The sequence below is a fragment of the Orussus abietinus genome, unplaced genomic scaffold, assembly GCF_000612105.2.
Source record: "Orussus abietinus isolate OABI.00-Male unplaced genomic scaffold, Oabi_2.0 scaffold677, whole genome shotgun sequence".
Classification (NCBI taxonomy): domain Eukaryota; kingdom Metazoa; phylum Arthropoda; class Insecta; order Hymenoptera; family Orussidae; genus Orussus; species Orussus abietinus.
Genome location: NW_019394876.1, coordinates 13353 through 37128, shown reverse-complemented (window position 1 = coordinate 37128; position 23776 = coordinate 13353). Strand labels below are relative to the sequence as shown.

General features: G+C 39.0%; 2 protein-coding genes across 7 annotated transcripts; both read left to right on the top strand.

The window, feature by feature from the left end:
• Positions 1–335: 335 nt before the first annotated feature.
• LOC105702226 (serine/threonine-protein kinase N) lies at positions 336–22814 on the top strand. Of its 6 annotated transcripts, none has more exons than XM_023433375.1 (14): positions 336–347; positions 10131–10382; positions 11507–11657; positions 11736–11823; positions 12054–12409; positions 13595–13833; positions 15712–15879; positions 17396–17428; positions 18183–18500; positions 19120–19271; positions 19372–19591; positions 19695–19802; positions 19881–20021; positions 20984–22814. In XM_023433375.1, the coding sequence occupies exons 3-14, from the start codon at positions 11516–11518 to the stop codon at positions 21125–21127; spliced, it is 2109 nt and encodes a 702-aa protein (XP_023289143.1). In that variant the 5' UTR covers positions 336–347; positions 10131–10382; positions 11507–11515; the 3' UTR covers positions 21128–22814. The 6 variants fall into 6 exon arrangements, with proteins under 6 accessions (XP_023289143.1, XP_023289141.1, XP_023289142.1 ...); XM_023433373.1 differs by lacking the exon at positions 336–347 and adding an exon at positions 725–742; XM_023433369.1 differs by lacking the exon at positions 336–347 and having other exon boundaries at positions 10258–10382; positions 13634–13833.
• LOC105702227 lies at positions 3799–10206 on the top strand. Its single transcript, XM_012429628.2, has 2 exons — positions 3799–7132; positions 7273–10206. The coding sequence occupies exons 1-2, from the start codon at positions 6224–6226 to the stop codon at positions 8635–8637; spliced, it is 2274 nt and encodes a 757-aa protein (XP_012285051.1). The 5' UTR covers positions 3799–6223; the 3' UTR covers positions 8638–10206.
• Positions 22815–23776: the final 962 nt, after the last annotated feature.

The window sequence follows — 23776 nt, the reverse complement described above, 5'->3', positions numbered from 1 at the left end:
TTTTTTTTTTAATTGAGAAAATTATATTTTTCATTTCTCGTTATGAGAAAGCTTTTCCAGGTGGATTGGTTAAAAAATATTATGTTCTTGTTGGTGTGAAACTGCCAAATCGCCCCTTGACATGCCTTACTTTGGATGGTGTTTTCACTCCCTTAAAGTGTTTAATGGCAGATAAAAAAAAATACGTGTCGCTTAGTTTTTAGTCTACTATAACATATTATAAAAGAAATCAAATCGGAGAGATCGATCTGGGATAGCTTCCTTCATAGTAGCCAAAAGGTTAATGTTATCACGGCAAGAGTTGCTTCCAGACTGCCGCGTTCGTCGACGTCGAAATCAATCGGAACGTATGTAAACGACCCCAAAGGACACCAGAATTCGGTTACGTGCTAATAATATACAGCAAAAACATGAAATGAACGTCTTGTAGCAATTTTGTTTATGTACCGTGGACGTTGTAAAGAGACATTTAATTGGGTTGACTAGAAGTTAATGTCATCGATTTTAGTTTGTTGGCATCGCTCGGAAGTTTACATCGCATATGTGCAATCTCTTCTGATCTGCGTCCAATTTTATATTTCATAGTTTTGCCCTCGCAGAATGTAAAGTTCCTTTAATAATTGTACAATTATTACTACATACTGAAACGTGAAGATAAAATAACTTGGAATGAGAACAATTTTCGTCGACGTCGAAATCAATCGGAACGTATGTAAACGACCCCAAAGGACACCAGAATTCGGTTACGTGCTAATAATATACAGCAAAAACATGAAATGAACGTCTTGTAGCGAATTTGTTTATGGACCATGGACGTTGTAAAGAGATTTAATTGGGTTGACTAGGAGTTAATGTCATCGATTTTAGTTTGTTGGCATCGCTCGGGAGTTTACATCGTATATGTGCAATCTTTTCTGATCTGCGTCCAATTTTGTATTTCATAGTTTTGCCCTCGCAGAATGTAAAGTTCCTTTAAAAATTGTACAATTATTTCTACATACTGAAACATGAAGATAAATCAACTTGGAATGAGAACAATTTTCACGAAAGTAAATAAGCTATTTGGAAATGATTACCGTATCATATGTACTTTCCAGGCTGTGGGTTGCCGGTATTCGATGCACGTTTTAAAACATTTATCTTTTCCTTTGAAATTGATGAATTTTATTTTTAAGTTCCTCGTTGGTATTAGACTTTGTCGATAATGGCGCTTTCATAGAAAGTATCACCCTTAGAGCTCGTTTAGTAAACAATTAACTGATCTCAAGTTTAGATGATTCTGTCATAGTTTTCTTTGGATCTAATTATGGACACTTACTAAACAGAATAATAAGTTTTAGCGTTATACGAAGAAATAGTCTGGTGTAACTTTGGATATTAAATCTATTATTTTTATTTTTAAGTTCCTCATTGGTATTAGACTTTGCCTATAATGGCGCTTTCACAGAAAGTATCACCCTTAGAGCTCGTTTAGTAAACAATTAAATGATCAAATCTAGATGATTGTCATAGTTTTCTTTGGATCTAATTATGGACACTTACTAAACGGAATATAAGTTTTAGCGTTATACGAAGAAATAGTCTGATGTAATTTTGGATATTAAATCTTGTTTCGTGGACAACTTAAACATGACGTCACAACGTTTATTTTCTCCAGTTTTGTGTTATATCATCTTATCCAGTTACCGCGTTTAAGCAAATTAAGAGAATAAGAGTGCCCGACGTGCGATATGAGACGTAAAATTCCGTGAAAAGTAGAAACACGTGGATCGCACTTGTCGTTCAATGAATCTACTGTCGCTGAGGAAACGTGCTTAAATTACAAGCAAATCCTTAGTTACATAATCTTATCCTCTTATCGATCAGAAAATCCAGGGTAAAGGAAGCAGGGAATTAAGGTAATCAAACGTGATCATTGTGGGACTGTGATTTTTGTTCATGAGAATTATTAAGTCACCATGGATTTGGCTGTGTGAACCTGGAATCCAGTCTCTCATCTCACGTCAGACGTCACCATCGCCTCTGTAACTGTTATCGATATTCACGCGTGAAGAGCTGACACAATTCAACAAGTAATTCGTACATTTAATGTTATAATAAATTCAAGTTTTGTTTTGTTCGCGACAAGTCTCACTTCATTCGGGTACGTTCCTTCTTCACGTGAGCAGATGTATGAATATCCCCTTTTGCAATTCTATTTGCAAAAACAAAGAGACTCATAGAACAACTGCCCGACAAACTAGCCGGGCAGAACATTGGGTGTCCACTCCGTAAAAGTTGGACGTCCTGACTCTTGGTTAGGGGAATTCGATACCCACTTTAAACTCGTACCCATGAAACCTGTTACAAATTTCCCCTCCCCAGCACGTAAGTTTTACATACCCTCACGTCCAGGAATTTTTACCGAGGTATAAAATTACTCCAATATAACCTTGATGCCTAAATCATTCCATACTTTCGTCCTCCGAACCCGTACAATTTGTCGACGAATTTTGGGCCTCTCATTATTCAATAATTCCCTCGGGGGATTCTGTAAGGTACGCTTTATCCCACATTAAAATGAAATGCATGTACGACTCTTAGCGAAGCACAATGTTGCCGGGAAACTTTTCTTCTTACAACGGTACGCGTATCACAACAGAAAACTATTGCAATTACAGCGAACGTAATTGCAACCAGAACAAAGATGTAGCTTTTCGAAGTGAAACTTCACATTTTGTCACCGTGTAAGTTACATGTGCTTGTTAAGATGGGGGAGTGTATCGTAAAGGTACACGTTTTTTTTTTTTTTTTTCTTAGAGTTAATTACCATTACCAATCATATTTTTATGTTAGTATTGAGATAATTTGTATAACCGGTTCCGTTGGTGGTAATGCATCATTTTCTCAATTAAGTGCGAGTTTTTCCATTATCAGAGTGTTCTAAATTGTTGTAAAATTGTCCTGACCCTTTCGTTCCTCATACCAGAGCCTTCGATAATTGTATATTGATCGAAATATGAGAGCTCGACGCCATTTTGGTTCTGATCTAGGCTGAGTTAAAAAATTCTTCCCAAAACTCCAAATTTTGAATGTGTCAAGACAATTCTTCAAGATAAAAAATTTTTCCCAAAAATACAAATTTTGAATGTGTCAGGAGAATTCTTCAAGTTAAACAATTCTTCGACGATCATGAGCCATGTGTCAAAGTTTCGGACAGTTTGGTCCAATACCCTTAAAAAAGAGTGTTGTATTCACGTCCCTAAAGCTAGCAGCGCCACATCAGCATAACCGCATAAATCATACACCAAAATGTATTGCTTTTTATATTGCTTATTTATTACACAAATTTGAATTTTATTACTCCAGCCGTTTTAAAAAAATCAGTGACTATGCCAGCTTTAACATTAAGCTGGCAGCGCCACCTGACATTTTGTATGGAATTAAAGAGATAAGTGGTGCAAAATGTAGGAAAAATTTATTGCTTATTTACTGCTCAAATTACAATTTCACTGTTCCATCCCTTGAGTCCAAAAACTACCCTCTCCGCATATACGTGAACTGCCTGTCCTTCCTAACTGGCATAAATACATTTTTACAAAATTAAAAGGTTTAGGGACGTGTTGTATTCCAATCGGCTGATTTGAGGGGGGTTTCACTTCACCTTAAGCCCGCGTATTTTTCAATGGTTAGTCATAATAAATATCGGCGAAATTGGTGGGTACCTGTTTCGTACAAGATCGAGGTAGACTTCGGTCAGGAGAACGTGAACGAGCCGGCGGGAGTGGTGGTGGACTTCAGGGGCGGGATAACTCGGGTGTCCTGAAATAGCAACAACTCCGTCCCCGCTGCCCCCGGCGACGCCTTTTCGGGTTGCGTTAGTTTCCTCCGAAGTGATCTACATGGTGCCACGTCGGTTAATCGGCTCGTCTAATGGCGTGCAATAAGCTATGGACGGATACCTCGCTTCATGGTCGGCACTTCTCTTGATGGGGTCCATCTCGAGTTGTCCGAAGTCGCGTCAAGGTCGCGCCTCTTCGGGATGAACAACCAGCAAACTGTACGACTCTAATGTGACCGAATGTCCGTTGTGTAGAATCCTTGGTGCACCGTAATTGTCCCAAAGGTGCGAGTGTACGCATTTTTAATTTCAAGAAGTTTGGCCAAACGAGGACGTGGAACTATTTCGGGGAAATACTCTGACGCTGAAGAGAAATCATCGCGTCCTTCTACGACCCATGATTGTGGATAGTTGCGGATTTCTTGATGGCTACCGCATTTTTAATTTCAAGAAGTTTGGCCAAACGAGGACTTGGAACTATTTCGGGGAAAAACTCTGACTCTGAAGAGAAATCATCGCGTCCTTCTGCGACCCAAGATTGTGGATAGTTGTGGATTTCTTGATGGCCACCGCATTTTTAATTTCATGAAGTGTGGCCAAACGAGGATTTGGAACTATTTCGGGGAAAGTCTCTGACTCTGAAGAGAAATCATCGCGTCCTTCTACGACCCAAATTGTGGATAGTTGTGGATTTCTTGATGGCCACCGCATTTTTAATTTCAAGCAGTTTGGCCAAACGAGGATTTGGAACTATTTCAGGGAAAGACTCTGACGCTGAAGAGAAATCATCGCGTCCTTCTGCGACCCAAGATTGTGGATAGTTGTGGATTTCTTGATAACTACCGCATTTTTAATTTCAAGAATTTTGGCTAAACGAGAACTTGGAACCATTTCGGGGAAAGACTGACGCTGAAGAGAAATCATCGCGTCCTTCTGCGACCCAAGATTGTGGATAGTTGTGGATTTCTTGATAACTACCGCATTTTTAATTTCAAGAAGTTTGGCCAAACGAGGACTTGGGACCATTTCGGGGAAAGACTCTGACGCTGAAGAGAAATCATCGCATCCTTTTGCGACCCAAATTGTGGATAGTTGTGGATTTCTTGATGACTACCAAGTTCTTACAGGACAGAGCACTTTTGTTAATGGACTGTGATGTTGTTCCTGGCCGTGTATTTGCTTGTTAGTAGAAACGTCATGGCTATGTCGAAGGTAACGCCGTTTTGATGTGTCCGAATACGAGCTACACGGTCCAAGATAAATTGCTACTATCTTGACGTCGACTAATGTGACTTGTCTGAAATTAGATAGGTCTTGCATACATCTATGAATGACTGCAAGTGTGCTGGCATCACTGGGACAGGGAAGGCAAAACCGCCGTAAAATCTGCCACTTAGTGCTGATCTGTTCCTAGAGACTCTGAACATATTTACCCCAGATCCGAAGACGCGAACATTGTGGAAAGAAGTTATTATCGGAGGAGAAACAATTTTTAAGCCTAACACCTATGAAGTGCATAAATGCGTGATGTTGAACTACTTGTAGCCTGAGATTACTCGAGGGAAACGAACACGCTTTAAATTCTGCATTTTGGCGAGAAAGTACATCGAGGTCTTACCAATATTTGTTAGAGATTGTTTGAAGACTGAACTGTAAAGATATGTTCAAAAAAGTATTATATATCTGCACATCTATATCTGTAATTTAAACAGAAACGAGGATTTTATAATTCTGGAAAATGTGACTAGGTACTGGGAGATACGAAAATACAGCAAGAGGAAACAGTGACTGATCATCTTTGTTTACTGCATCGCTAACTTTGTGCAGGTTTAAAGTACAATCAATACCTTGAAGGAGTGTACTAAGCGACACCGATTTCAAATATCGAGTGCTCCGAATACTCCCGTGGTGACTGTATATCGTTCCAAATTTATCGCGCTAATTATACCCTGCATCCAGCCTGTTGTTGGATTGTTGCCTCACAAGTGCCAGTCGACGGTTATCGTGTTTTGGAACGTGAAGGGAGCATTGAACACCTGACAAACAGTCGATACTTGTTTAACCTCGGTCATCCATCATGCAACAAAATTAAGTGTACATATCACTAGTACGCAAACCACACGACTGTAGCAATTACGAGCAGAAGACGCAAACAACACAACACTCATCCTGTACGGTTAAACCGGTGCCTTGATAGAAGAAATTAAACTTCCAGATGCAGACTGCCTTTTTACCTTGTGGCAATTAATTGCGTCCTATACTACTTGCATCTCGAAGTAAACACGAAACGAAGGAAACGAAAACTTATACTAAATGTATGCAGGTGTAATCCAGTTCTTCAGTATTTGAGAGGATGAAAGGTGCTGGGGTATTCTTTAGTGGAAGGTGAAGGACTTTTTTGGGATGTACGGTCGTCCCGAAGGATCAGGAGGTGCGCCGCCCTGGTTGGTGAGAGCTGAAGTGACGATCCGACATGGCGGGCCAGGACCAAATTCACCCAGACCTAATGACACCTCACAGGAGTCAGGAACGCCCATGATGGAGTCCAACGGAGTCAGGATGTATTACAGATGGAGTCCAGACCGCTTTTCTTCGTCTACGGCTCCAGCAGGGAATCCCAACCCCGTGACGACCACTCCGGTTGGGTCCTTTGGATTCCGGAGAGGGAACATACTGTTCACGTCAACCCCACCAGCTAGACCTCCACCCAGGGCCACCACAATTCCTCGAGCAGGGTTCTCCACCAGCGAGGATTCCTGTTCTAGAGGATACGGAATCAGCGTGTCCGATTCGGGCTACAACAGCGAGCAATTCTCTCCTCAATCGTATTCCAGTCTACCATCTCGCAGACCTTCCCAGCAGTATAATCGCAGGTGCAAAAGCACCTGCAGCATTGTATTGTCGACTATGGGGGCGGACAACACACCTAAAGCAAGCAATGTCGGCAGAGATCAGAGCTTGTACATGCGACCAGATGCCCAGAGTATCCGACCACCTTGGAAGGATCATTCTATGCATCAACATGTCTCCGCTCATTGCCAGTTCAGCACCGTTCCCGAAGGTTGCGAGGATTGTACGCAGCGTGCAACGTCGAACGCAAGCGCGTTTACGACCCACTTTTGTACCAGAGTGCCTGAAAAAAGAGATAGAGAGGTAAATAAGATTACAGGGAGTAAAGATGCTGCGTCCCAAACTACTGATGTAGAATCCGAGAAGTCGCCACCATCCACGTCGAAGTTTGGCGCCTCCCAGCGTGCATCTTTCCAAAGTGGCAGCACCATCACCCACTCTCAAGAGCAAAACCCTAAAAACGTACGTATGTTCTGCTTATGATTCGCCTAGTGCTCTCATTGTTCCTTTCTAGTTTAAAGAGAAAGAATGCCCCTTTCTACTTCTATGTAGGTGTTGTTAGAGTACTTGCGAAGTACAGTTGTTCTCTTTTTTCTATCTAGAGGGAAGAGATATCGTCATTGTCAACAGTGGATAGCAGGGCGTCGTCGACTACAAGTCAAGCCAAGTCTGACTCTTCGGAAAAGGATGACAGTGCAAAGCGGAAGTCGAGAACGGTACACATCGACGTGTACTGTACCGGATCAGATGACGAGTTGGATGACAGCGATTCGGAACCGTCTAGCGATGATGATCAGGAAGCGCCCCCTAAGACGGTCTTTCAAACCGATGACGTCAAAGTAACACACTCTCCGGCGAAGAGAAACACACTTCCTAGGGGATTTCAAGACGACAAAGCATTTTTAAGGCGTGCCGCTGAGCGACGCTGCGAGAGCTTCAGGCAAGCTCCCATGAGAATGCCATCTTTGGCCAGTTCCAAGGGCTATGAAAGCGACGACGTATTGAGCTCCTTGTACCCTTCTCAGTACAGCTCGTACAGTGCACTTAGAGATATAGATTCAGTCCCTTGGTCGGCAGCATCTTCGAGCGTCGCCATGCCTCTGGACATCTGCGACTCCGCCAGCGGAACGTCTTGGAAAGACACGATTTCCGACGTTGAATCTGCAATCAATAGTAGAAATAGCTTGACCCCCTGCGATAGTTTTGAGTACGCCAATTCAGCGGACCGGGATAGAATAGAAATTCTCGAGGAGACCCTCGCCAAGTCGCGAAGTGAGGAGAAGGGGAAGTCCTGGCGGTCACCGCACGTGGAGCGGAAGCACTTGTTGCGCAGCAAAAAGATGAGGGAGTATCTCGAAAAGCATCAAGTTGGATGGTCTTCTGGGGATAGTCTCGCCGACTCTGAAGATAGTGTAGATATCGGGTGGACTTTTGAGAAAAATGAGGAGGGTACGGAAGACACTAAAGCAAACGTCGTTGCCGCAGATGACAAAGGAAAGGATGAACGGAACGGAAGTACTTCCTCGAATTTGGCCGATCCTGATGTGACCTCGGAGAATTCTCAGAGGTCTCAGTTGAACTTTTCGGGCCCTAGAAGTGGCACGCCATATATGTGCTCTCTTCGTGACCAGATCGGCCCGTTTGGGTCCAATAGTCCTTCTCCATTGCCCTCGAGAATAGAGTCTAGAGTCACGTCCCCCTTTACCACTCCTCAGGGAGAACGAACTGACCATATTGTGAAAGCTTCTATCTTTGGTACCGTCGTCGGTGCTTTCCGAAAACCGGGCCATCATATAGGTCCTTCCAAAAATCCGTCGTGCTCGTGCGAGCACTGTCGCCGATACTTCGAGGAGATTACTCCTAGAGGGCGCTCCAGTTCTCTCGGCGCGCTGGAACGAACGCTCACCTCGAGATTTCAGAGAAGCAGGGATATCGTATCACCTGCTCCTTCGAGCTCGAACAACTAACTTTCCCTTTAACTTTCCTGAACATTTGTTCTTATGTAACAAACGTCTATTAAAACGACGATGACAACTAAATTAATTGCGAATTGAATACGTAACCATGACATTGCGATTGCAGGATTGCGAAAGGATTTGGTAGCAGATACATTTCAACAAGTACGTGTATTTAGTAGGAAGAATCGTCTGGAGTAAACAGCGAAACAAATTTGTCTTTAGACTCTTTTTTTAGTCTTCTTGATTATACTTTATTTGGTGGGAATGATGGACGTAAGATCGTCGTTCGACTGTATAATTGAATAGTTGAGTTTTCTACTTTGCGTATAGAGTTTACTACGGCGTTGGTACGTTGGATTAATTATTTGTAATACTGTCAAACCTGTTTTAGTGCGGTAGACAGGGACCTCAGAAAAAAATCGCACAAAAAAAATATTCAGAAACTTCATAAATAGCTATAACAAATCAGAGCATATTAAAGAACACTTTTTTTTATGCGGTGGAGAGGGACCGCATAAAAAAAGTCTCAATTAGAAATTATGTCAAAGCTTTACGAAATAGCGAGAAAGTGCTTTCCAAACAAATTAAATAATTAAATTACACATGGAAATATTTAAAAAAATTTTTATTTCTCATTTTAAACATGGAGAAATTTTCAAAATGTACATAATTCAGTACTTCTCGTCGTAGTCCAAAACGCGCATATTCTTGTGATAAACGGGTTCGTAATCGCTTTCCTCCCTTGAAGATATTAGAGTTGATTTATTTTTTGTTACCATGTACTCGGTGATAAGTTTTTGCGACACGGTCGTTTGATCAGCTGCTTGTAAACGTCGCGATAGCCAGATATACACGATCGAAGCTCTTTTTGGAATTTCAAACTTATTTCGGGATTGTTATCTATTTTAAGAGAATGCTTTTCCAATTTGCTGTTAAGTTATTGAGAATGTCACTATCAGTTACGGTTTCGTCCTTAATCATTTCGATAAGATGATTTTCGCTAAAAGTGTCAAAACCTTCTCTGCAGATGTTATGTGCTAGCGCAATGATTTCTGATGATAACGTGGACGTGTTTTCGGTTACATTCCTATTAATGACACAACAGAGTCCCGATATTAATATACCGCATAAAAAAAAATCCCAAGAAACAAATCGCATAAAAAAAGGACCGCACAAAAACAGGTTTGACTGTACTTAATACAGGTTAATGCGAAAGTGTATTCCAAATGCGCTCATTTTTAGTTGTCCCGTGACTCTTCTTAAAAGAAGCATCGAACATTCTCTCGTGTAATTAAACGCATTTACACAGCATATGTTAACAAGATTGTATTGCCTGACGCCCCATCTGGCGGGACAGTGGCAGACTGCACTGTTAATATTTAATAAAACGCCCTGTAAATGTTCACCTAGTGCTTTGATCTTCCAGTTATCTCGTGCATTGTACAGTTTTGTTGATTCGCATGTGCCGGCTTTAATTAATTATTATTCGTTTTCCTATACAGGCGCAAGCAAGCCTCGCAGAGTCCAGCAGAAAACTGGACTTGTTGAGATTGTCCCTTGAACTCAGAAGGCAAGAGTTACCCGCTGACAGTGCGACCGCTGCTCAATTGAAACGAGAATTAGCCAGTGTGCAAGCAGCCAGTCCAATTCCTGTTACCTACACCTCTTTGCAACCTTTTCGAGGACCTTTGGAAGGCAGAGCCACGGTTCCTGCTTCGGTGTCGAGATGTGCCGCGGTCACGGGCCAATTGGAGGTACGTATAAATATAATACCTTGGAAACCTGGGCATCTTTGTTTAACACTAGATTGCCGGATGTTGAGTATATACCTATTTTGCCTGAAATGAGTCATTTGACTAGAACATCAAAATTGAGTTAAAAAAAAAAAAAAATTTTATTGTAATGAAACTTTATTCAAAACAATTGTTACGTATATATTCTCGAAGCACTCTTTACAGTTTATACTTTACAGTATAAATATAATACCTTGGAAACCTGGGCATCTTTGTTTAACACTAGATTGCCGGATTTTGCCTGAAATGAGTCATTTGACTCGAACACCAAAATTGAGTTTAAAAAAAGAATAAAATGAAATTTTATTTTAATGAAACTTTATTCAAAACAATTGTTACGTATACTTTCTGGAAGCACTCTTTACAGTACCAAGTATAATATTTCTTTTGGAGTAGGAAGTTGGCCCTGAGACGTCTTTGAATTTGGTATGACCGGGAAATCTACCAGTATTTTTACCATCTTTCAATAGTTCCCATAATGTCCCATCAATAAACGTCCCGTAATTCGTATACAGTGATTCTGAAATTACGCAGAAATTCTTCAAAAATAATTTATAAAATTTTCTTTTTCTTTTGTGTTACTAAAAATGCATTATTCTCTCCGATGCCATAAATCGAAATCTAAGAACACAAAGAATGTTTTATCAGAGCTCTCATAAAAGCCTTCAACAAAAAAGTCTTGCAACAAATAATTTCACAATATCGAACGTGCAAGTTTGCGATAGATATCTAACCAGTAAATTGATAAGTTTGAACGTGAAAACTATCAAATCGGATTGTTTACATAAAATTTCTGTGGACAAGAAATAAGTTACATGAGGGTAAAACGACCAACATTAAAAATTTTTAATTAGTCAATTTGACTCACATCCGTGAAAATAGGTATAGCACATATGGATTTTTGGAACTAAGGAGGGGGGAGAGGAAGCAATTAGCATTTGTATACATTTCATAATTTGATTAAAAACCAACATGTGTTTTAAAAATAAATTATTTAAGTTTTTCTATATATATACAGCGATAAAATCGTAAATGAGTCAAATTGACTCGTTCCGGCAATCTAGCGTTAATATAAATACTCGTAGGTGAGATTGATGGGCTGTCAAGACTTGGCAGAGGAGGTGCCAGGACGTACCAGAAGAGAGCATCCAGCGAGTCCGGATTTGCGAAGTTTTGTTAAAGGCGTAACGGGACGTAGTTCGTGCAAATCTTACAGCGTGAAAGATGAAACGAGTAGTAAGTATGATTTAACCCGACGGTGGCGGTACGTCGTACGGAACGATGCTATAAGATGACATAATGTTGAAATTTCAGACGATATTATGGCGGTAATTAAATTAGATAATCAGACGGTGGCGCAGACTAGTTGGCGACCATGTTCCCAACAGGCTTGGGACCAAAGGTAGTTATTATCAGTGTTTATCTCCTAGTTATTAGTGACGTAATCGACCGATGGCCGTCCAGAAGTTGCTCTCAAATGGAGCATTGTTTGGCAAAATTTCTGACGCTAAAACGGATCTGATTTCAGACACATAAAACTGTGTAAAGAAAGCGTAACTTAAGTGGCGCGCTTTCGAGTAATAACTGCCTGCCGTGAAGATAGTAATTATTGAGCGCAATAATTGCTTTTAGGTTCTCTATTGAACTAGACAAATCAAGGGAGTTGGAAATAGGCATTTATTGGAAAGACTGGAGATCGCTTTGTGCAGTGAAATTTTTACGCTTAGAAGAGTTCATCGATGACGTCAGACACGGGATGGCGCTGCAGTTGGAGCCCCAGGGCTTGCTATTTGCAGAGATTAAATTCCTTAACCCGATGATTTCGAGGAAGCCCAAATTGCAGAGACAACGGAAAATCTTTAAGCAACAAGTCAAGAATTTCCCACGGGCCAATCAGATGAACATTAATGTCGCCACGTGGGGTAGGCTTCTTAAACGTTCAGCGCCCTCACTGCACAACACGCGAAGCTCTGAAAGCCCGCCATCAGGTAAAACTGGATAAATTACCCTTATAAAAAGTCTTATTTATTTCACATGATTACAACGGATCTATTAACGAAGCCTGAAGGTGTCTTTATACCGGGCGGATTTACCGACATTTTAGTTATTTCCTATTTTCCAAAAGGTAGTGGAAGAAGTTGCCTAAAAACTTGTATATGTAAATATTTAAACCCGGGAGAACCTTTTTTTACTAACAAGTAATAATAGTATGGAAATTCATTTGTTAAGCTTCGTTCAGTTAAACATAATTTTCAAATTATCATGGACGATGTTTTAAATTGACTTTTCTGGTCAAAATATCCACACAAGAAAATTATAAACGTTTATATGTGTATAAACCGCAGAGAGTAATAAGAAACAGAAGCCGGGAAATTTTACTCGGTGAAAAGTCAGTTTCAACCTCCCTTGAGGTACAGGACAGATCCTTATTTAAATTCTTAAATTAGATTAACTTAAGGTGATGTGAAAGTGGCATCGAAGAGGTTTTGTTTATAAAACTTTTCTCCCAACTCAATTTACCGAATAATTTTAAATTTTACAACATGAATAGGGAGACTATAAGGAAGGTCCTGAAACTCATGAAATTTCAATTTTTTTCATATTTGTTTATAGGTATTTTAAAAATAGTTTGTAAAAAATGAAATTTCGCGAGTTTCAGGACCTACCTTAGGGTCTCAATATTCACGTTTTAAAATATGAAACGATTTGAGACACCCAGTTCTATGAAAAGTTTTATGAACTATTGAGCTTTCGTATACCACTTTCACGTCCCCTTAAGGGGATGTGAAAGTGACATCGAAGAGGTTTTGTTTATAAAACTTTTCTCCCAACTCGATTTACCGAATAATTTGAAATTTTACAACATGAATAGGGAAACTATAAGGAAGGTCCTGAAACTCATGAAATTTCAATTCTTTTCATATTTGTTTATAGGTATTTTAAAAATAGTTTGTAAAAAATGAAATTTCGCGAGTTTCAGGACCTACCTTAGGGTCTCAATATTCACGTTTTAAAATATGAAACGATTTGAGACACCCAGTTCTATGAAAAGTTTTATGAACTATTGAGCTTTCGGATGCCCCTCTCACATCCCCTTAAATAGGATAACAATTGTGCTTTGTAGTAGTCAGTTTGAGTATGAATATATTTTAAATTATTTAAAATGTCGGTAGGTTCGCAACCATTGCAGCTAGTTTTTGATACGTCCGTAGAAGACAAAGCGGAAACACCTGGGGAGTTACCGGATCCGGAAAAGGGTGGCTTAGGAGGAGCACGTCCCTTAGGGATGGGAACATCGACCGGAAGTCCTGTGCTTCCGCATCCCCCGGAACATCCGCCACCTCCACCTCCAACAGTTTCGAAAAAACCGTCTATGCAAGCTCCTGCACCTCCTCCAAAATTAGACCAAGAGGTATGTCTCACCGTACCATTGAAATTACAACTAATTAGTAGTTACATATCTCTAGTTAGTATCAGTAATAAATGGGCCGGGGAATTTAGAGGCTGTCGGTGGGTTATTTTGAAATTTTCATTACTTTTTATTTTCCACATTTTCAATATATTTGCACCAAGTACTGTAACGACCATACGTACCGTTTAGGACTCACAAAAATAAAAGAAAAAGAAACCGAGCTGCTATCAGCAGATGCACTCTACCTAAAATCTCTAATTAAATGGGGACGGTTTTGTACATACTCTTTCAGTTGAACGTTAATCGTCTTTTTTATATACTTCACCACGTCGAATATTTATTCAATGGATTTCTTTTTTTTACCGCGAAGGTGCTGTATAGTTAATATCTCTTCGCTACGATAGGTCTGGATAAAACTGAAAATATGAGTTGACGGTCTCTTTTTGTACTATCTGAGAAAAATTACAGCAAGGGTGACACGTTTTGTTTGCAGTTGTAATAATAAAACCTAGTTACTAGACAGCTCACCTTGTAAATTCTATGCATTTATGTATTTAATAGATGTCACTTAAGTAACATTAATGTGTTGAAAGCCGAGTTAAAGTGAAGCTATAGTTACACGCAGCACAGCTTACTGTACATGTCTGCTGATTTTATATACATACAAGTATCCGCGTACTTTTCTCTTGTTTTCTCGCTGGTCCGCATTACATTTTAATTTGCGCCCCCAACTCGAATTGCATATTAAGACATAGTAACTGCAAACCGTTGCACCATCCTGTAACTCTAACTGCATCGCTTACCGAATGACATGTATACACGCGTTAAAACATCCGACCATTAACACTTCAAGTTTTAGTTCTTTCTCGCAACACACAGTCTCTAATCGGTACATTTACATAGAATAGATATTTACCATCCTTGTAACACTTTGAGAAACACCCAAACATCCGCGCAAGTAATTCTACCGAAACTCGGCGAACTCTGGTGAGAACATTGGAAACTAGAGGCAAAACTTGGAGGGATCCGTCGTAAGGAAAAGGGTTACGGAAACGTACACTTGTTCTGGTCAACAAATTGAAGGTGAAGTGAAACCCCCCATTAAATAAGTCGACTCGAATAAGACACTTTTTTTTAAGGGTATTGGAAAGAACTGCCTAAAACTTTGATACATGACTGGTGAGTACCTAAGAATTATCGTGACACTTTCAAAATATAGAGTTTTTAAAACAAAATTTCTTAACTTAGCCCAAACCAGAACCAAAATGGCGCCGCGCTCTGATATTTCTGATCGATATACAACTATTGAAGACTAATATGAGAAACGAAAGTGTCAGCGCAATTGTACGACAATTTGGAACACTCTGATAATCGATAAACTCGTATTTTAACGAGATAAAGGCAAAAAAAGTGTCTTTTACGGTTCTGTGCTAAAACGATGGTAATACGAGGTCTCGGAGGGAAGATTTAGTTGGCATGGAAGTCACAGATGGCGCAGAGTGTTACTCCGCAGTCAATTAGGGCCTCGGAAATCTTGAATCCGGGGGATTTCTTGAGTTTTACTTCGATTCTTTGGCAATTATTGTACTAAAACGACAGATGGAGTATGTCATTTAGTGCAATACTGAATATAATTCTATACAGCTGCCAATATGAATACCAACGTCGGCAACGTAGGTATTTAGAGAAACCTTTTTGACCGACGTTGATCATGTTCCTCGACGTGTTTCACTTCACCTTGATGGGCCTTCAACCTGTTCTGCCTGTATGAAATGTTTCTTTTTCGGCCTCCACGGCGGCTTATCGTCGGCTACGTGTAGTATCGATGTCTACAATAGCTCCGGGTAGTTCTTTAGAGCTAAGTAGACAGTAATGTAGTTACAGAGTGCGTTAAGGGAGTTTGATTTCCTGCACAACGAGGAACGGGGTGGTCCCCAAGGGGCCAGTTTAAGGCCCCTCGTCACGGAGCCTCGCCCTGTGCTGATCGCACCACCTTCTCCACGCACACCCTCGCCCCAACCCGTCGTCGAGTTTCCCGAAGATGAGGTACTGCCTCCACTAAGCACAGCATGGCTTTCCCTTTGGCTTTCTTCCTCTCTGCTTGCATCTCTTGTATGCATGAGCTTCATCGATGTTCCTCTCGATTTTCCATGGTCGTAACAGTTCCACTTTTTTCTCCCATACAGGGTGAATCAACATTTGTTCTGGATACATGTTCTCATATATTTCGGCCCTTTGCAATCCATTGTCATTATAACAGTTCTACTTTTTTTTTTTTCCTATACAGGGTGAATCAACATTTGTTCTGGATACATGTTCTGATATATTTTGACCCTTTGCAATCCGTTGTCTTGCTAATTGCGTTTGGCTAATTGGAGAAAAACTCCAAGTGCAAAGAGTTTAGTTATCGGTAAAACGGATAATTATGTCAGGTGAAATGTAGATGATTTTTCGGGGGGCACGGGATGCGATTTTAAATGTCTGAGGCCATTGTTTACAACAATTAAGATACTTTTTTATTATGAATTGGCGGTTTTTTAGATCATGTTTATGGCAGATATGGCGGAAATAGACGCTTCAAAATGTATACGGATAACTCTAAGGTACCTGATTAAATACAATTTTGAAATCAACTTGGTGGACATAATTGGCATTTAATAAATTTTGATTTGTAATTCATATTATAATAATTCAATTTTAAATGTCCGAGGCCATTGTTTACAGCAATGAAGATACCTTTTTATTATTCTCATGGATTGACGGTTTTTTAGATCATGTTTATAGCAATTATGACAGAAATAGACGCTTCAAAACGTATGCGGATAACTTTAAGGTACCTGATTAAGTACAATTTTGAAATCAACTTGGTGGATATAATCGGCAATTTGATAGAATTTGATTTCTACGAAATAATGAAAATTATCTTCGTTGTTTAAGTGGTCGTTTAGGGGNCGGTTAAGGTGAAGTGAAACATCCTTCAAATCAGTCGATTCGAATACAACACTTTTTTTTAAGGGTATTAGACCAAACTGCCCGAAACTTTGACACATACGCTTCAAAACGTATGCGGATAACTTTAAGGTACCTGATTAAGTACAATTTTGAAATCAACTTGGTGGATATAATCGGCAATTTGATAGAATTTAATTTCTACGAAATAATGAAAATTATCTTCGTTGTTTAAGTGGTCGTGATTTAGGGGAAGGTTTGTTAGATCAGATAGACGCTTCAAAATGTATACGAATAACTCTAAGGTACCTGATTAAATGCAACTTTGAAATCAACTTGGTGGATATAATCGGCAATTTGATAGAATTTGATTTCTACGAAATAATGAAAATTATCTTCGTTGTTTAAGTGGTCGTTTAGGGGAAGGTTTGTTAGATCAGATATCAAGAAAATTTCGTCTGATATTCCTTTTTGTAACATTAATGGTTTGAAGAATATCTTTGGTACAAATGTTGAGTAACTCTTTCTGAATACGGTTTGACAATCAGACATTTCTTTTTCGTACAAACAAGAAGGTTTTAAAATGATATTATTTATTTCGCTTTTTTCCTAGAAAAAGCCTCTTGCCCGAGAGAAAATTAAAAATGTAAGTTTACGTGCTCTTTAATTTTAATATTTAATCGATGCGTTAAACTTGTCGATATTAAATTAAACCTCGTTAATTGTGTAAGTATTGAGATTTGTTCAGCCACGGTGAAAGGAGAGGGAATGAATTGTAGCATTTATTTGGCTTGCAATTTTCTTTTACGTTGCATTAGTCAGCATGTCCCTTCCTAGTCTGCGTATTGCATATTTGGGTGGAAGTACTTGTGTGGTAATACCTAAAACAAGATTTTAGCCTGGGCATAAAAATTAAAGCGTAAAACATCAACATCTCGTTCTCCAAATCCAAAAGCTCATTACGTTTCCTTAGAGGTCCTTTTATGTAATTAAGTGCATCCTTTTTTGTAACCATAAAACGTCAGGTGTCCCCTAAATATAAGTTAACAGACTAATATAATTAATTTCGCAATCCCTTCACGATATAAATACGCCAGTGTAAGAAGTTTTATGCGATTCATTATGAACAATTGTAATCTGTGATCTGCCAGGACGAACTCCTTCACAGAAACGGTATCATACTTTTTTAAATAGAATCCATTGGTGCTGATTATAATTCATTAGCTTTGCATTATAAGTGCGTGGACGAGTGCTGTGTGGAAGTACGATTTAACAAGATATATCATTAACCCCTGTGTCGGAAATTAATTCATGAATTTGGGATAACGATGTGCAGTCCTTGGGTAGAAGTGGATTAATTTAAAAAAGAAAATAGTTACTTATGATTGTTATTTTTTTAGGTGGTCTATGAGATGCCAGCAAGGCCTTTCCAATACCGAGACAGTGCATACGAGTCGAGACGACAATCTCAACTCACAGGGATGACTCTAGACAACTTCAGGTTACTCTCCGTCCTTGGTCGAGGCCATTTCGGAAAAGTGATTCTATCTCAGTACAGGAACACTGGGGAATACTTTGCAATTAAGGCTCTTAAAAAGGGTGACATTATTGCGAGGGACGAAGTAGAGTCCTTGTTGTCCGAAAAGAGAATATTTGAGGTCGCCAATGCAACCCGCCACCCTTTCCTCGTTAATCTCTTCGCTTGTTTCCAGACAGAGGTAATTACAGCCCTAATGCTTCAAAGTATTTTTGTCTCAATTAAGGCGAAGTGAAACCCCCTTCAAATCAGTCGATTCGAATATAACACTTTTTTTAAAGGGTATTAGACCTGTCCGAAACTTTGATACATCACTCTCCTGATCATCTGAGAATTGTCCTGACATATTCAAAATTTGGATTTCTTAAAAAAATTGTTTAACTCAGCCCAGACCTGAACCAACATGGCGTCGAGCTCTCATATTTCGATCAATATACAATTATAGAAGGTTCCGATATGAGAAACGAAAGGGTCAGGACAATTTTACGACGATTTAGAACACTTTGGTAATCGATAAACTCGCATTTGAACGGGATAAAGGCAAAAAAAGTGTTGTATGCGCTTCTATGCTAAAACGATGGTAATACGAGGTCTCGGAGTGAACATTTAATTGACTTGGAAGTCACAGATGGCGCAGGGGGTCCCTCTGCAGTCAATTAAGACCCCGAGAAGCATGAATCCAGAGGAAACCATGTTATTTTAAAAAGAATACTATCTTGTACTTTTAGTTCATGAGACTTCTAGGAATTAAGTAACGGCACAAATTGCTATATGAAAAGCATGGATTCTTTCACTTCTAGGCGCATGTATGTTTTGTAATGGAGTACGCCGCTGGTGGTGATCTAATGATGCACATACATGCTGATGTATTTGGAGAACCGCGTGCAGTTTTTTATTCAGCCTGTGTTGTGCTAGGATTGCAATATTTGCACGAGAGTCGCATTATTTATAGGTAATCACATTTTCGAATTCTTATGTGAAATATTTTATGTTCTCACGTGGAGATTTAATCCCCTTGGATATTATTTCACATGTAAATCTCTTCCTTTTAGGGATTTGAAATTGGACAATCTTTTACTGGATACCGAGGGCTACGTAAAAATAGCCGACTTTGGATTGTGTAAAGAAGGCATGGGGTTTGGCGATAGAACGGGAACCTTCTGTGGAACTCCGGAATTCTTGGCGCCGGAAGTCCTTACGGAAACTTCTTATACTCGAGCAGTCGATTGGTGGGGTCTTGGCGTTTTAATTTTTGAGATGTTAGTCGGAGAGGTGAGAATTACATTTGCTACAAAGGATCTAAAACGTTAAACCACGAAGAGGCGTTTACACTGTACACTTTTGCCCATTCTAAACTTCGTTAAACTTTCGACAGTCTCCATTCCCTGGTGACGATGAAGAAGAAGTCTTTGATTCCATTGTCAACGATGAAGTGCGTTATCCTAGATTCCTGACGTTAGAGGCAATTGCAATTATGAGAAGGGTAAGCCTAATATTTATTCCCAACTTTTCTAAGATAATACCTTCTGGCCTTAATTGCAAATTCGTTCTTTCGTCGCAGCTTTTACGGAAAAATCCAGACAGAAGATTAGGCAGCAGCGAGAGGGACGCCGAGGATGTTAAAAAACAAGCGTTCTTCCGACACATTGCGTGGGACGATTTGCTCTTGAGGAGAGTTAAGCCACCATTCGTCCCAGTTATTGTAAGTACACTATTGTTCAGTAAGTACACCATTGTTCACCCAATCCTAACAAAATCTCATCATTTGCGCATATGAAGATTATTTCAAGGAACGTTAAGGTGAAGTGAAACATCCTTCAAATCAGTCGATTCGAATACAACACTTTTTTTTAAGGGTATTAGACCAAACTGCCCGAAACTTTGACACATCACTCCTGATCATCTAAGAATTGTCCTGACACATTAAAAATTTGGATTTTTCAAACAAATTTGTCGATCGATATACAATTATCGAAGGCTCTGATATGAGAATCGAAAGGGTCAGGACAATTTTACGACAATTTAGAACACTCTGGTAATCGATAAACTCGCATTTGAACGGGATAAAGGCAAAAAAAGTGTTGTATGCGCTTCTTTGCTAAAACGATGGTAATACGAGGTCTCGGAGTGAAAATTTAATTGACCTGGAAATCACAGATGGCGCAGGGGGTCCCTCCGCAGTCAATTAGGGCCCCAGAAGGCATGAATCCAGAGGATTTCTGGAGTTTTACTTCGATTTCTTTATAATTATTGTACGAAAACGACAGGTGGAATATGCCATTTGGTACAATACCCAATATAAATCGACCCAGCTGTCAATATAAAAACGAACGTCAGCAACGTAGGCATTTAGAAAAATCTTCTTTATCGACGTTGATCAAGTTCCTCGACGTGTTTTACTTCACCTTAAATGTTATAGAAATATATTCCCAGACCCATTTACAAAGTACACTTTCATACATTATTCTTCCTTTTTAAAATTGCCTGAACTTGAGAAAAATAGGGTATTTCCTTTTGTTACAAATAGTTGAAACTTTCAAGGATTTGAATATACTTCTGTTCCAATGAGTTTTTACACGTCTCATTCTTTTAGAAGTCCTTTACAATTATTTCCTTATAACTTTCAGGGTATGTTTCCTAGTTTAAACGTGAATTTTTTTTTAGGACTCTGTGGAGGATGTTAGCAACTTCGATGAAGAATTTACATCAGAGAAACCGCACTTAACGCCTCCCAAAGATCCTCGGCCACTTAGCGATTTGGAGCAAAGCCTCTTCAGGGACTTCACCTACATGGCCGATTGGTGCTAGCCATTGCAATGAAGTGTAACATCACCTCTCTCTCCAGTTCACTTTAACCGATTAAGAATCGTATCTCCTCGAGGGCTTTGTACCGAATCACTGTTCGTCTACGCGTAGAATTAATATCAAAAGTATACATTTCCTTTTTGTATACACGCGAGTTTTTACACCCTCAATGGCCACTGAATATTTTTATATTTATTTTATTTTTTACTTCCGCCAACCCCTACTATATAGATTCGAGTTATATCCGCCCCCAGATTACACCAGCCCTACCTTCCGATTACAATAGAATAATTGTTCATATAATTACTATCAAATCGAGAACAAATATATATGGAACTCGTTTGTATCGCTAGAAGCTCATATACGACCTCAGATTGTAAATGAAAATGATAACCGACCTTTCTCCGATAGTCACAAGTAGTAACATCCTGATCTAGGTACGCGTAATCTACATGGCAAACTTGTATATATCTATCAGAAGCCAGATTAACATTTTCAAAGGAGATTAGACACGCGAATCGATATATTGAGAGATAATCACGATAGAAGATTTTCAAATTGAATATTTTCAACTAATTAGAGGGAGCCAGGAACCTAGCTGTATTTGCTCATATTAATGTGATAATCGATCAAACCGGAAATAGAATCGTAAACTTATATCATATATAAACCGTAATCTACACAGTCGATGCTTCAGATAATATATTTATACCAATAGTAAGCAGCATCGCGTACTCTAGCAATGTTTCGCCACTATATTTTCTACACAATTGACGGTTTTTCCTTTTCGTCTATATGTTAATTGAATTGCCATTTTGAACGCGTGCCTGTTCGACGCATTCTACGCACGTAAAACATGTGCCTAAGCAATTTGCAGCTAAACACGTAGCAATCTTGCTGAGTATAACCGCAATAAATTTTGGAAGACCACTACACGAGATCATTGATATGCTTCCACTGTAAATCGCCTATTACTTTTATAATTATTAAGAATAAGAATGCCGACCACTCTTGATTTGCACCGCTCTAAATTAACTTATCGACGACACTAAAGTCGGAATGATAAGATCGTTCCGCTGTCGATTTTCTCAGTAACTCAGAGCTTCGTGAAACGATTTCGATAATTAAATAGAATATTCATCGTTTACTGTAGCGTTTTTTTTTTTTTTTCAAGATCAGAGAAATATTTTATCATAGAAATTGATAGAGAAGGTCCTTTAAGTAATCATCAGAGGGATCTGAACAGCCGAAAAGTATAACGTGTAACTGTTTGTGATAATTTCGAGTACACCTCGAGGTCAGGTTGCCTTATCACGTTAAATTAATAACAGTTCTGGTATCTATATTTTGTATTGGAAAACTTTGTACTCTGTATCCGAAGCCCTTTTCGATAAACAGGTGCTCTCGGTTAATGCATAATCATATCGTGCCTGGTTTTTGTCATCCAACTTACACTTCTGATTTATTCTAAATAACAAATTCTTCGGAGAGCAAAACTCTCAAGAATCGACGCAGGGGTATTAAACAAAAAAGCAAGCAAAATTAGACAAAAAGATTGAAACGCAAATAGAAAGGCTGATTTGTATTGGAATTGTATTTCGGTCCAAAGTCAACTGTTCTGTTTATAACCGTTGACTTGATAAATATTAATTTATAATGGGACTCACGTTAATAAATGGTTTAATGGGAATTTACATCTTGTACCGGAAGCCCGTTTTAGGATAAGCGGATTTTCTATTTAGACGCAATCGAACAGTGCCTGCTGTTTAATCTCATTTACATGAAGTGTCTAATTGCAATTAAATACGCAACCGAGAAACACAATTTGCAACCGATGCGACATCAAAATTTAAACTAATGGAAGACATTTCAATCGTAATATTTAATACTTTAACGAAAAAGTTCTTATAGCTGGAAGAGTGAAATGGTGGAGTCGTAAAACGATAAAAAGAATTGAGGGTATTTTCCAGATAAAAAAAAACGGACATTGAAAAAAGAAAAAGGACATTGTCAAGTAATCTTTTTATATAATGATACCGCAGAGTTGTAAATGCGGTATTGATCAAATTTCAGTTTATTTCTTCAAACTTGTTTTTCTGGTGAAGAAAAAAAGAAATACAAGATATAGTTTTATCACATCTATATTATAAATCGTTGCACCATGTTCAAGTATTTTCTGTCCGACTTGAATTTTCTTCAGTTTGGACTGTGACCCACTCTAATGTTAATTTCTCGACTAAATTAAAGGGATTTTTCGTCATTTTCTTAAATATTTATACCGATCGACTCCTTGTTTATGAATCTATATCGAAGAACAATGACCCTTACGTTGTTTGCGTTTAAAACGTAAACAAATGTCCTTTTATCTGAAGATGATGCCGATTGTTATAACAGATTAACCAAAAGAGAAAGAAACGAGATATTCGGAGTTTCCCCTTGCCAATTTGTTACGATTCTTAACTAATCGTGTTAAGGATGTAACACAGACGTATATTGTACATTGACATCTATCGTAGATGGATATATCACTCAATCCTAAAGTTTCTCATGAGATTGAGGCCATTGATTTTTCATAGTATAAATGAGATAATGTGCGCCAGCATGTTAAAAAGAAAAAAAAAAAGAAGTATAAGCGTTATTTACTGTATCTTA

What these genes read in the sequence shown, in the direction of transcription:
- LOC105702226 (XM_023433375.1), top strand. Translation starts at nt 11,516, where the DNA reads ATGGGCTGTCAAGACTTGGCAGAGGAGGTGCCAGGACGTACCAGAAGA. An exon ending in TCGAGTTTCCCGAAGATGAG is followed by an intron (nt 15,880 to 17,395) that starts GTACTGCCTCCA and finishes CTTTTTTCCTAG; the next exon opens with AAAAAGCCTCTTGCCCGAGA. An exon ending in CACCATTCGTCCCAGTTATT is followed by an intron (nt 20,022 to 20,983) that starts GTAAGTACACTA and finishes ATTTTTTTTTAG; the next exon opens with GACTCTGTGGAGGATGTTAG.
- LOC105702227 (XM_012429628.2), top strand. Translation starts at nt 6,224, where the DNA reads ATGTACGGTCGTCCCGAAGGATCAGGAGGTGCGCCGCCCTGGTTGGTG. An exon ending in AAGAGCAAAACCCTAAAAAC is followed by an intron (nt 7,133 to 7,272) that starts GTACGTATGTTC and finishes TTTTCTATCTAG; the next exon opens with AGGGAAGAGATATCGTCATT.